Genomic DNA, 13588 nt, shown 5'->3' with positions numbered 1-13588 from the left:
CAGATTCGCTTGACCTTATTCACGGTTTTCTGGTGTAGGAATTAATTCAAGGTCAGAATACAGAATATTTTGACAACTCTATTTCTGTGATCTCCACCCCAAATGAATACCTGGCTGGCACATGCGTTTCCCCATGCTTAAGTTCAATGTCAGTATACAGTAGGGAGAAAAGTGCATTTTAGTGCGAGTGACTCAGGTCTGAATTCCCCCTACAATCAAGGAAGGTTGGAATGAAGTGTTGGGGAGTTGACAATTTACATTTTCCAGTAGCTAAACTATCCTAGTAGCCTACTTAAAATAGACATATGGGTGTAGTACTCACCTAAATAAAGTACAAACATGCATGGGTCAACTAACTATTGCAGAAAACAAGAAGACACTGGCAGCCATTTCAGAATTTGACATTCAACATGGCTGTCAAGTAGTGACCAGCAACACACACTGACAAAACACACAGCTAAAGCTAGGTCCTAAATGAACAAGCAAAAGGATTCAAACAACGGAATATTCTGGAAACAAGGTACAAACCTGTACCATTAGCAAAACCTAATGGGTATTCTTTACTGGTGTGTAAACCGTCAACTAACTAGCAGTTAGCAGGCAACTAACATTGCTAATTCAACAAACTTACCATGGGGATAATAGAGCAAAGTCGAACTGCATGTCCAAAACAAAGATAAACGTTTAGTTTTGGCTAATAAGAGTTAAACTAGAGCTAGCCTAGGCTGAGTTTGAGAAGACAGAGATACTTAGAGAAATTAGTATTAACGGGCTTTCAGCACTTGCGTGTGCTGGGCTTCATTACGCATATTACAATAATAAGAAACAAAACTTTAACAGGCAAAAGGCTCACATTAAAATATTGATTACATGACGTCAATGTCTTTAAATATCGTTATTATATTTGCTTATTTCTTGAATCGAGACGTTCTACTTCCTGATTATTTACGTGGCACGAAGATTGACAAATTACAGTAATGTAAATAAATGACGTGTTTCTATTGGTGTTCAGATGAACGGTAGAGGCGGGCGTACCTTTCGGACCTTCCTCTCCTCTGTGCGCAGTACTGTGAGGGAGGGGAGAAAGGATGAGGTTTTCGCGGCCTGTAGAGTTGGTTGTTTTCAGAAATGTAACGTAGTTATCGCTTCGACGGATGTTTTACACGGACCTAAAGTCAATTTGAAGCTGCTGGCGCTCCAAACGGTTTGCATATTGGATAAATATACATGCTAATGTGCTCTTTACAGGTGTTTACTAACTAACTAGCTAGCTAACGTTTACATAGGGAGGGTAGCTACCAGAAATTGTGGGTGTGAGAGCCAATATAGGTTGCTAGTTAACTTGCTCAGTAGACTAACCATTTGTTAAAGCATGACTGGACATTGCAACTTGACAATAACCTCGTCTCTTTGCTCATCCATACTCGATAATAAAAATTACGTCAAGATTTAGCCTAGATGAGTCTTATGGAATGATCCAGATAAACAGCACTAACAGGCCTCCCACGTGAGTGTTCTGTTCTCGGCGGGCCAGTTTGAAAGTGGAGTGTTACCTGGCGCGTGGTCTATAGAGAAATTAGTAATGGCATCTTTTTCTAGGCAATAGCTCCGCCTTGGTTCGTTGGACAAAGCCTACGGGAAAATGAATGGAGTTTTTGTGCGGCTTTTTGATCAACGCCCAAAATAAGGTCTGTGGCAAACGAAGGCTTAGGAGATATTAATCAATCAAGTTTTGTGCTATGAGATCTTAATCAACTAAACATTTTTTTTTTTGGTAAACATTTTTGTGAATTTTGAAGAAGCACTTATGTAATCAGAAAAAGCACAAAGGTTTCATAATTCATAAAGGTCATGTTAACTGACTGATATTATCTCGTAGAACAAAACGTATACGATCTAAGCCTGTAACGTCAGACCTTATTTTGGGCGTTTATCCCAAAACCCGGTTCTTTCCCCATTCATTTTCCCCATAGGAATGGCTGAACGAACTCGTTTCTGTTTTTTAGGACTACAAACTGGCAAGCTCGAAACAGGACAGGAGCAGAGAGAGTGGGGGGTTGTTTGTGTGATAGAGACTGATCGTGCTAAGTAATAACACGTCTTTACCTCTAGAAAAAGCAATCAAATCCAGTCATGAATTGACAGAGGTTGCCAACCACCACAGGATTTATTTCCAAGTTTGAATAGGCATACTTTTCAACAGGACTTATTCCCTCTGATCAAATCAAACTTTATTTGTCACATGCGCTGAGTACAAGTGTAGACCTTACCGTGAAATGCTTACTTACAAGCCCTTAACCAACAGTGCAGTTCAAGAAGAGTTAAGAAAATATTTATCAAATAACTAAAGTAAAAAGTAACACAATAACATAACAATAACGAGGCTATATACAGGGGGTACCGGTACGAAGTTAGTGTGTGGGGGTACAGGTTAGTTGAGGTAATTTGTACATGTAGGTAGGGGTGAAGTGACTATGCATAGATAATAAACAGCGAGTAGTAGCAGCAGTGTACAAAACAAATGGAGGGGTGGGGGGGTTTCAATGTAATAGTCTGGTGGCTGTTTTATTAATGATGAAGTATCAGATATCTAGAGGTTTTTCCTCCAGTGGTATTTGTTCTAGGAAATTCCATTGTAATGGAATTACGCTGACACTCATTCACTTTAAGATGTATAGTATACCAAACAAAAACCATTGATTTCAAAGGACTACTTTTAACAATTTCCACTGAACATTTTATAAAAACAAATTTACGGGAAGAAGTGTGCAGATACATTTAGTAACAAAAACTGATACTAAAACGAAGGGAGATTTGACCAAACTTTGCATCTGCACAGTTTTTCAAGTATGTTTTTTATTTTTTTATTTTACTGTGTTCAAAGTAGTCATTGTGCATAGGGTTGTATGGTTCTTTGAAATCAATGTTTTTTGTTTGGCATACATTTTAAAGTGTAAAAAGTATCCACGTAATTCCGTTACTGTGGAATAGCCCTTTGATCTTTATGAAAGCTCATTATATTCCAGGCTCTTGTTATTTCACACATTCATAATATCCTTGACACCATGCATATGTTTGACCAGTGGAGCTGACTGCTGCTGTGAATCTGTAGGTGCATGAAGCTCTTGAAAAGCCACACTGGACTGAGAGGAAGTCAGAAAGAAGACCAGGAAGTAGCTTTTAACGAGTGGCGATGGCCTATTCTAACTACAGCACCCTGAACAGGGCTCAGCTCACCTTCGAGTATCTGCACACCAACTCGTAAGTACCTTCTGTGGTATATATATATCTCACAGCTACACACACCACACTAGCATTAATACTACACACATCACATGGAGGTCACAAAATACACATGAAAGTATTACTTGACGTTTTTCCAATGTGGACATTGTAAAGAGGAGAGGAATGTCATTGTGGACGTCGAGTGAAAGTGATTTACAGACTGGCCACACTATGGAGCAGGACATTGCATTCCTTGGACGCTGACAGTCAACAACATGAGGGACTAAAATTGTGCCTTTTTTTAAAATCTCAAAAGATGGTTGAATAGACTACATAAAAAGGAACGGTTATGCTAAAAGGCCTTTTTACTGCAAAATATTGCTGCACCATACAGTTGAAAGACCTTCCTGAGCAAAACGCGGAGTAGTAAAAAGTTGAAAATGGCTGCTAATGATGCCTACATAACCAAGTCATTGATGGATACAGCTGATACATGACAGCTGTCCAGGGTGTCTGAACTTTTGCTTTCTCCCTGAAAACACTATATAAACAACTACTGTTTGACCGCTAAGGGCTCAGTGAAGGCCAGTGGTATAAGTAATTTATGGATAGGAGCAATGCACTTTGGACTAAGGCCAAGATGAGAGAGACTAACACCATCAAACAGCACACCATAAATAGCTGATGCAACTTGTAGATCAACGCCCTCCCCTTAATTAAGATGTGAAGATATTTCGCCGGGGGGGGCTTCAACATATAAAGCCCTGTTTACATAAAATGGGCATTAATTCATCAAATTGGATATGAGTCTAAGCACAGCCCGACTATGTAGAACTCATGAAGTCACAGGAGACCAACTGTACATGATGCTTTAACACCCCCGCACACACACACATACTGTACTTCTTTATGCAGAGTGCTGTTGAACTCTGGCCACATGTAAATAACGCCACATTCATGGGTTGCCATAGCAAGGAATACCATCCCCACAGGGGCATTTTTATGTTCTCACATTTGGAGAGGATAGAGATCATAACAGGTATAATAAGGTATTCTAAAAATAAGGTTAAAACTATTAGCTTCCTAAAGCCTCTTATACCTGCTGCCCGAGGTTAATACTTAATGCACTCCACCCTCTCCTGTGGCATTTCCTTTCAAACAACAAAAGGAAAAGATAATGTGTTGCCTTTACTGGGATGAATGAATGGAACAGCTAAAGAGGATAAAGGATACAAACTGCATTCAAACCTGGATCGACCATGTTGGCCCACTGTGCCAAAGCCTTGGCATTCTTTCTGGGAGCTAGCATGTGTGTTCAGGTCTCAAGCAAGGTTACTTAGTTCATCAGAACACCTCTGCTACACATTGCCTGACGACTCAAACTGAATTCTTCCACTGCTCTATGTTCGCTATATATTTCAGTCTGACACTGCCGTCTTTGAAGTAGTTTGTGGTAATCTCAAAATGGGGGGTGTTGTACAAAACAAAGTCATCAGCGATTGGATCATTTCAAACCAGTCAGAGTATCAAAGCCAATGACACGTTTTCAAAATGCCGCCTTACTCCGGGTTCTAGCTCTGGCCTAACCCATCGGTTTCTGGGACCAATCAGAACGGTTAGAATATGTTTACATTCTAGAAATCGTCTGAGAGGTACTCAGATCTAGACTCATTGTGGAGAAGGTGCTAATGTCTGTGGGCGTGGCATAGTGTTTGACCAGAGCAAGGAGTTGGGGTAGCCAGGCAATGCTACACGATTACATAAATATGAAATACTCCAGTAGAGAATCTAAAACACAAACTCACTGGGCCATGGCCTCCTCAGACCTGCTCTTACTTGGGGCCAAGGTGAGGCCGCTGGGGACTTTTTCCCAGCCTTTACATAACAATGGCTAACTGTGAATATGGGTTAAGGACATGCTTCGGGAACTTTTGAGACTAGTATTTTTTTTTAAACCTCCCGCTTTGGGCTGGATGTGTCAATGTGTAGTTCATACATGCATAATTACTTTCTTACCTCAATTAGCCATGAAACCCCTAGTTTGAAAGCGATTGTTTTCTGGAAGCTGTGCTGCGCCATTTCCCCCAGTGGAGGCTGGTGGGAGGAGCTACAGTGCCTTCAGAAAGTTTTCACACCCCTTTTTCCACATTTTGTTACAGAATGAATTTAAAATTGATCACATTTAGATTTTGTGTCACTGATCTACACACAATACCCCATAATTTTAAAGTGTAATTATGTTTTTAGAAATGAAAAAGTGAAAGGGGAGTGAAGGGAGCCTGTACGGTGAAGGGAGCCTGTACAGAATAAAATATTCCAAAACATGCATCCAGTTTGCAATAAGGCACTAAAGTAATACTGCAAAAAAAAATTTTGGTCCTGAATACAAAGCATTGTGTTTGGGGCCAACACAGCACATCACTGAGTACCACTCTTCATATTTTCAAGCATGGTGGTGGCTGCATCATGTTATGGGTATGCTTGTCATCAGCAAGGACTAGGGTGTTTTTTTTATTAGAAGAAAAAGAAATAGAGCTAAGCACAGTTCAGGCAAAGTCCTAGAATAACTTGTTTCAGTCTACTTCAGACACTGGGAAACAAATCCACCTTTCAGCAGGACAATAACCTAAGACAGGAGGCCAAATATACACTAGAGTTACTTACCAAGACGGCATTGAATGTTCCAGAGTAGCCTAGTTACAGTTTTGACTTAAATCGGCTTGAAAATCTATGGCAAGACTTGAAAATGGCTGTCTAGCAATGATCAATAACCAACTTGAGAGTTTGTAGAATTTTTTTAAAGAATAATGGCCAAATATTGTACAATCCAGGTTTGCAAAGCTCTTACCCAGAAAGACTCAAAGCTGTAATCGCTGCAAAATGTGATTATAGTGTATTGACTTTTTATTAATGGAAAATACTATGTACATTTTTCTTTCACTTTGAGATTAGAGTATTTGTTTGTAGATCGTTGACCAAAAAATGTATGAAATCCATTTTAACCCCACTTTGTAACAACAAAATGTAGAAAGTCGAGGGGTGTGCATACTTTCTGAAGGCACTGTATAGGACAGGCTTATTGTAATGGCTGGAATGTAATTATTTGAACAGAGTCAAACGTGGTTTCCATATGTTTGATACCATTCCATTTATTCCATTGTAGACCGTACAATGAGCCCGTCCTCCTCCTATAGCTCCTCCCACCAGCCTCCTCTGCTTTCCCGCCCACGTGGGCCAGCCCTCTAGCAATTTCAGTTCCAGCCAATGAGTTTCAGCCCCTCGCCATTTGAGTGACAGCTAGCAAGAATCACACAGCAGAGCGAGAGAGCAAGCATTGACGTGGTGCACATAAACTCAGCAAAAAAATGTACTTTCCTTTTTCAGGACCCTGTCTTTCCAAGATAATTCGTAAAAATACAAATAACTTCACAGATCTTCATTGTAAAGGGTTTAAACACTGTTTCCCATGCTTGTTCAATGATCCATAAACAATTAATGAACATGCACCTGTGGAACGGTCATTAAGACACTAACAGCTTACAGACGGTAGGCAATTAAGGTCACAGTTATGAAAACTTAGGACACTAGAGAGGCCTTTCTACTGACTCTGAAAAACACCAAAAGATGCCCAGGGTCCCTGCTCATCTGCGTGAACGTGCCTTAGGCATGCTGCAAGGAGGCATGAGGACTGCAGATGTGGCCAGGGCAATAAATTGCAATGTCCGTACTGTGAGACGCCTAAGACAGCGCTACAGGGAGACAGGATGGACAGCTGATCGTCCTCGCAGTGGCAGACCACGTGTAATAACACCTGCACAGGATCGGTACATCCGAACATCACACCTGCAGGACAGGTACAGGATGGCAACAACATCACCAGGAACGCACAATCCCTCCATCAGTGCTCAGACTTTCCTCAATAGGCTGAGAGAGGCTGGACTGAGGGCTTATAGGCCTGTTGTAAGGCAGGTCCTCACCAGACATCACAGGCAACAACGTTGCCTATGGGCATAAACCCACCGTCGCTGGACCAGACAGGACTGGCAAAAAGTGCTCTTCATTGTCGAGTCGCGGTTTTGTCTAACCAGGGGTGATGGTCGGATTCGCGTTTATCGTCGAAGGAATGAGCGTTACACCGAGGCCTGTACTCTGGAGTGGGATCGATTTGGAGGTGGAAGGGTCCGTCATGGTCTGGGGCGGTGTGTCACAGCATCATCGGACTGAGCTTGTTGTCATTACAGGCAATGTCAACGCTGTGCGTTACAGGGAAGACATCCTCCTCCCTCATATGGTATACAGCCATACTGCTTGTTCTGTGCATGATTTCCTGCAAGACATGAATGTCTGTGTTCTGCCATGGCCAGGGAAGAGCCCGGATCTCAATCCCATTGAGCATGTCTGGGACCTTTTGGATTGGATTTCATTACCCCCAGAAATATCTGGGAACTTGCAGGTTCCTTGGTGGAAGAGTGGGGTAACATCTCACAGCAGAAATTGGCAAATCTGGTGCAGTCCATGAGGAGGAGATGTACTGCAGTACTTAATGCAGCTAGTGGCCACACCAGATACTGACTGCTACTTTGGATTTTGACCCCCCCCCTTTTGTTAAGGGACACATTCCATTTCTGTTAGTCACATGTCTGTGGAACTTGTTCAGTTTATGTCCCCGTTGTTGAATCTTATGTTAATACAAATATTTACACATTTTAAGTTTGCTGAAAATAAACGCAGTTAACAGTGAGGATGTTTCTTTTTTTGCTGAGTTTATCTGCGCGTATATGATATAGTACGCTATTTTCGTGGACTACTTTTGGCTCATGGGGGACTACGTTAAGAACTACTGGCTAAAAAGTATACAAAAGTACAGGAGAATCCCTTAGAACACCTCAAAAGCAACTGCTTTGATTATGCAGTTTGTTGAATCTGCTATCCATACAGTGTATTCAGACAGACACCTTGACTTTTTCCATCTTTGTTATGTTATAGCCTTATTCAAAAATGTATTAAATAGTTTTCCCCCCCTCAATGTGTACACACTACCCCATAATCACAAAGAAAAACAGGTTTTTAGAAATTGATAGTTTAAAAAAAATATCAATCACATTTACACAAGTATTCAGACCCTTTACTCAGTACTTTGTTGAAACACCTTTGGCAGCGATTACAGCCTTGAGTCTTCTTTGGTATGACGCACCTGTATTTGAGGAGTTTCTATCCATTCTTCTCTGCAGATCTTCTCAAGCGCTGTCAGGTTGGATGGGGAGTGTCCAACTTGCACAGCTATTTTCTGGTCTCCAGAAATGTTCGATCGGGTTCAAGTCCGGGCTCTGGCTGGGCCTCTCAAGGACATTTTTAGATTTTAGTCATTTAGCAGACGCTCTTATCCAGAGCGACTTACAGTAGTGAATGCATACATTTCATTTCATGCCTTTTTTTTTTTGGTACTGGCCCCCCATGGGAATCGAACCCACAACCCTTGCGTTGCTCTACCAACTGAGCCACAGGGAAGGACATTGAGACTTGTCTCGAAACCACTCCTGCGTTGTCTTGGCTGTGTACTTGGGGTCGTGGTCCTGTTGGAAGGTGAACCTTCGCCCCAGTCTGAGGTCCTGAGCTCTCTGGAGAAGGTTTTCATCAAGAATATCTCTGTTCATCCTTCCCTCGATCCTGACTAGTCTCCCAGTCCCTGCCACTGAAAAACATCCCCACAGCATGATGCTGCCACCGCCATGCTTCACCATCAAATCAAATTTTATTTGTCACATGTGCCGAATACAATAGGTGTAGACCTTAACATGAAATGCTTACTTAATCAACAATGAAGTTCAAGAATGAGTTAAGAAAATATTTACCAAATAAATTAAAAGTAACAATAAAATAACAATAACGAGGCTATATACAGGGGGTACCGGTACCGAGTCAATGTGCGGGGGTACAGGTAGGTAGGGGTAAAGTGACTATGCATAGATAAACAGCGAGTAGCAGCAGTGTAAAAACAATTGGGGTGGTGTCAATGTAAATAGTCCAGTTGGCCATTTTAATAATTGATTTAATTAATTATTAATCAGTCTTATGGTTTGGGGGTAGAAGCTGTTAAGGAGCCTTTTGGTCCTAGACTTGGCACGCCGGTACCGCTTGCCGTGCGGCAGCAGAGGGAATAGTGTATGACGGGTGGGCAACTCCAGTCCTCGAGGGCCTGATTGGTGTCACACTTTTTTGTTCTCCATCCCCAGCAAACACAGCTGATTAATCAAATTGTATTCTAAACAGAAGATCATGATTAGGTGATTATTGGAGTCAGGTCTGTTAGCTGGGGATGAGGAAAAACTGTGATGCCAGTCAGGCCCTCGAGGACTGGAATTGCCCACGCCTAGTCTATGACTTGGGTGACTGGAGTCTGACCATTTTTGGGGCTTTCCTCTGACACCACCTAGTATATAGGTCCTGGATGGCAGGAAGCTTGGCCCCAGTGATGTACTGGGCCGTATGCACTACCCTCTGTAGTGCCTTACGGTCAGATGCCAAGCAGTTGCCATACCAGGCAGTGATGCAACTGGTAAGGATGCTCTCGATGGTGCAGCTGTAGAACTTTGAGGATCTGGGGACCCATGCCAAATCTTTTCAGTCTCCTGAGGGGGAAAAGGTTTTGTCGTGCCCTCTTCACGACTGTCTTGGTGTGTTTGGACCTTGATAGTTCGTTGGTGATGTGGACACCAAGAAACTTGAAATTGTCAACCTGCTCCACTACAGCACCGTCGATGTTAATGGGGGCCTGTTCAGGCAAGCCTTTTTCTGTAGTCCACGATCAGCTTCTTTGTCTTGCTCACATTGAGGGAGAGGTTGTTGTTGTTTTTGTTGTCTCTGACCTCCCTGTAGGCTGTCTCACATTGTTGTCGGTAATCAGCAAACTTAATGATTGTGTTGGAGACGTGTTTGGCCGTGGGTGAAGAGAGAGTATAGGAGGAGACTAAGCATGCACCCCTGAGGGGCCCCAGTGTTGAGGATCAGCGTGGCAGACATGTTGTTGCCTACCCTTACCACCTGGGGGCGGCCCGTCAGGAAGTCCAGGATCCAGTTGCAGAGGGAGGTGTTTACCACCAGGGTCTTTAGCTTATTGATGAGCTTTGAGGGCACTATGGTGTTTAACACTGAGCTGTAGTCAATGAACAGCATTCTCACATAGGTGTTCCTTTTGTCCAGGTGTGAAAGGGAAGTGTGGAGTGCGATTGAGATTGCGTCTTCTGTGGATCTGTTGGAACGGTATGCAAATTGGAGTGGGTCTAGGGTATCCGGGAGGATGCAGTTGATGTGAGCCATGACCATCCTTTCAAAGCACTTCATGGCTACCGACGTGAGTGCTATGGGGCGGAATAATTTAGGCATGTTACCCTCGCTTCCTTGGGCACAGGGACTATAGTGGTCTTCTTGAAACATGTAGCTTTTACAGACTCTGTCAGGGATTGGTTGAAAATGACAGTGAAGACACTTGCCAGTTGGTCCGTGCATGCTTTGAGTACACGTCCTGGTAATCCATCTGGCCCCGCAGCTTTGTGAATGTTGACCTGTTTAAAGGTCTTGCGCATGATCACACAGTCGCCTGGAACAGCTGGTGCTCTCATGCATGCTTTCAGTGTTGCTTGCCTTGAAGCGAGCATAAAAGGCATTTAGCTCGTCTGGTAGCTCTCGTCACTGGGCAGCTCGCAGCTGGGTTTCCCTCTAGTCCATAATAGTTTTCAAACACTGCCACATCCGACGAGCATCAGAGCCAGTGTAGTAGGATTCAATTTTAATCCTGTATTGACGCTTTGCCTGTTTGATGGTTCGTCTGAGGGCGTAGCTGAATTTCTTTTAAGCGTCCTGATTAGTGTCCCGCTCTTTGAAAGCGGCAGCTCTAGCCTTTAGCTCAATGCGGATGTTGCCAGTAATCCATGGCTTCTGGTTGGGATATGTACGTATGTTGACTGGGGCTGACGTTGTTGATATACTTATTGATGAAGCTGATGACTGAGGTTGTTTGCTCCTCAATGCCAGGTTTCCTCCAGACGTGATGCTTGGTATTCAGGCCAAAGAGTTGAGTCATGGTTTCATCAGACCGGTTCCAAACTTCTTCCATTTTAAGAATGATGGAGGCCACTGTGTTCTTGCGGACCTTCAATGCTACAGAAATGTTTTGGTAGCCTTCCCAAGATCTATGCCTCGACACAATCCTGTCTCGGAGCTCTACGGACAATTCCTTAAACCTCATTGCTTGGTTTTTGCTCTTACATGCACTGTCAACTGTGGGAGCTTATATAGACAGGTGTGTGCCTTTCCAATTCATGTCCAATCATTTTAATATACCGCAGGTGGACTCCAATCAGGTTGTAGAAACATCTAAAGGTTGATCAATGGAAACAGGATGCACCTGTGCCCAATTTCGAGTCTCATAGCAAAGGGTCTGAATACTTATGTAAATAAGTTATTTCTGTTGATAAATTAGCAAACATTTCTAAAAATCTCTTTTCGCTTTGTCGTTATGGGGTATTGTGTGTAGATTGAGGAAACATATATTTAATAAATTTTAGAATAAGGCTGTAACACATTCCAATATGTGGAAAAAGTCAAGGGGTCTGAATACTTTCTGAATTCACTGCATGCCTTCAATGTCACCCTGGGTGACGGAAACGCACTTTCTAAAAAATAACAATCACTTTAACATAATCACTGGAGACACTCGGGTGCTGCTATGAAAAAGGTCCATTACTTAGTAGTATCGACTGTCAGGCCAGATGAGAATTTGTCCCAAGGTGTGCAATTGGCCTAGCGTCGTCCGGGTTTGGGGAGGGTTTGGCCGGAGTTGGCCGTCACTGTAAAATAAGAATTTGTTCTTAACTGACTTGCCTAGTTAAATAAAGGTTGCTAAAAAATAATCTGCCTGATTCAGGTGCTTCAAACCTGCATGTATTCGACTAGCTAGGGCTGGTTGACTCCAGTATCACATAGTGTCCCACCTAAAATCTACCAGCTTCCATTCTGCCCCATTACCCCAGCTGTCAACTTTCACCAATGAGTCAGCCACACCCCACAACTCCCATTATGTTACCCAACCCTGGCCTGGTGATAGCACAGGGCCCAACCCCCACCCACATTGAACTCACTGATGTTTACACTGACGTGAAATTGTACTCGCTGGCACACTCCTTACCTCAGCAAAGTGTTTTGGAAATGTAACTTCTTAAGCACCAGAACTGTAGGTTGATTGGTTGGATGTTTGTTTTCAGAACGACACATGAGTTCCTGTTTGGAGCTCTGGCTGAGCTGGTGGACAACTCCAGGTACCAACAATGCACTTATCTCTGTTCTTACTCACAATTCTTTGTTCTTCTATCTCTACCCATCCAAAATGTGTGTATGTGGGACATCATGCATAAGTGTTAGTAAATCACAATTGCAGCAAAACAATACTGAACTGATTCAGGATTAAACTGGTGGGAAATGTATTTGTTAGTATTCTCTGTATTCTGAAATAAAAGGTAAAAGCATTCTAATTGGAACCGAGTCTAACCACACTGGTTTATCTGCCTTCTGATTGGTCTGCCACCTGCCAATCATCTCCTTACAGGGATGCAAATGCCACCCGGATTGACATCTACACAGGTATACACACACATACATATTGCTTCACATACACCGGTACATAGATTTGTGTCTATGTGGAAACATTTCCATTGCTCACCTCTCACCCCTCTGACACTACTATACAGATCACGCTGCTTATCAACAATCTAGAATACCTACAGTGCCAATGGTTACCGGACTACTGATTTTTAATTATAAGCTACACCCAGGATTTGACTAGTTCTGTTTTTAGAAAGCTTAGTTTCAGCTATTGAAAAAGGCATCTATTTCAGTAGTAGTTATGTGTGTTATGCTTTCTCTTTTCCCCTCTTGTGTCTAACCTGTGTGTGGCTTGCTATCTCATCCACCTCCTGTTGTAACGTGTGTCTAACCTCTCTTCCCCTCGTGGCCAACAGAGAAGAGACAAGATTTGCGTGGAGGCTACATGCTATGTTTCTTAGACGACGGCACAGGAATGGACCCCAGTGAGTTTCATTCAAATGAAATGACTAAAGTAGACAGTAATTAAGTTGATCCACAAATCTATATATGAGCTATAAGAAATACCATATATGATGGTTATAATTCCCTCCTATCTCTCAGGCGAGGCGACCCATGTGATCCAATTTGGGAAGTCCACTAAGCGTACACCAGATTCTACTCACATCGGCCAGTATGGAAATGGTCTCAAATCGTAAGCCTCTCACACATAATATATACCCCTTTGCAGACACTTTCATACATTTAGTTCATACATTTATAGTGA

At 42.6% G+C, this 13588-nt stretch overlaps 1 protein-coding gene across 3 annotated transcripts in view; it reads left to right on the top strand.

Moving 5' to 3' along the window:
* The first annotated feature begins 393 nt into the window (after positions 1 to 393).
* Positions 394 to 13588, top strand: part of LOC106584997 (ATPase MORC2A) — a 29994-nt gene continuing 16799 nt past the window's right edge. The window contains exons 1-6 of one of the 3 annotated variants that reach the window (XM_014170716.2): positions 394 to 520; positions 3113 to 3261; positions 12486 to 12539; positions 12827 to 12861; positions 13239 to 13307; positions 13426 to 13516. In XM_014170716.2, the coding sequence (XP_014026191.2) occupies positions 3194 to 3261; positions 12486 to 12539; positions 12827 to 12861; positions 13239 to 13307; positions 13426 to 13516 (317 nt within the window). In that variant the 5' untranslated portion in view covers positions 394 to 520; positions 3113 to 3193. Of the gene's footprint in view, positions 521 to 1041; positions 1205 to 1225; positions 1249 to 3112; positions 3262 to 12485; positions 12540 to 12826; positions 12862 to 13238; positions 13308 to 13425; positions 13517 to 13588 lie in introns of those variants that run through there. The other 2 variants (XM_014170714.2, XM_014170715.2) reach the window with 2 other exon arrangements.

Source organism: Salmo salar, chromosome ssa24 (assembly GCF_905237065.1).
Source record: "Salmo salar chromosome ssa24, Ssal_v3.1, whole genome shotgun sequence".
Classification (NCBI taxonomy): Eukaryota; Metazoa; Chordata; class Actinopteri; order Salmoniformes; family Salmonidae; genus Salmo; species Salmo salar.
This window is presented reverse-complemented; position numbering and strand designations above follow the sequence as displayed.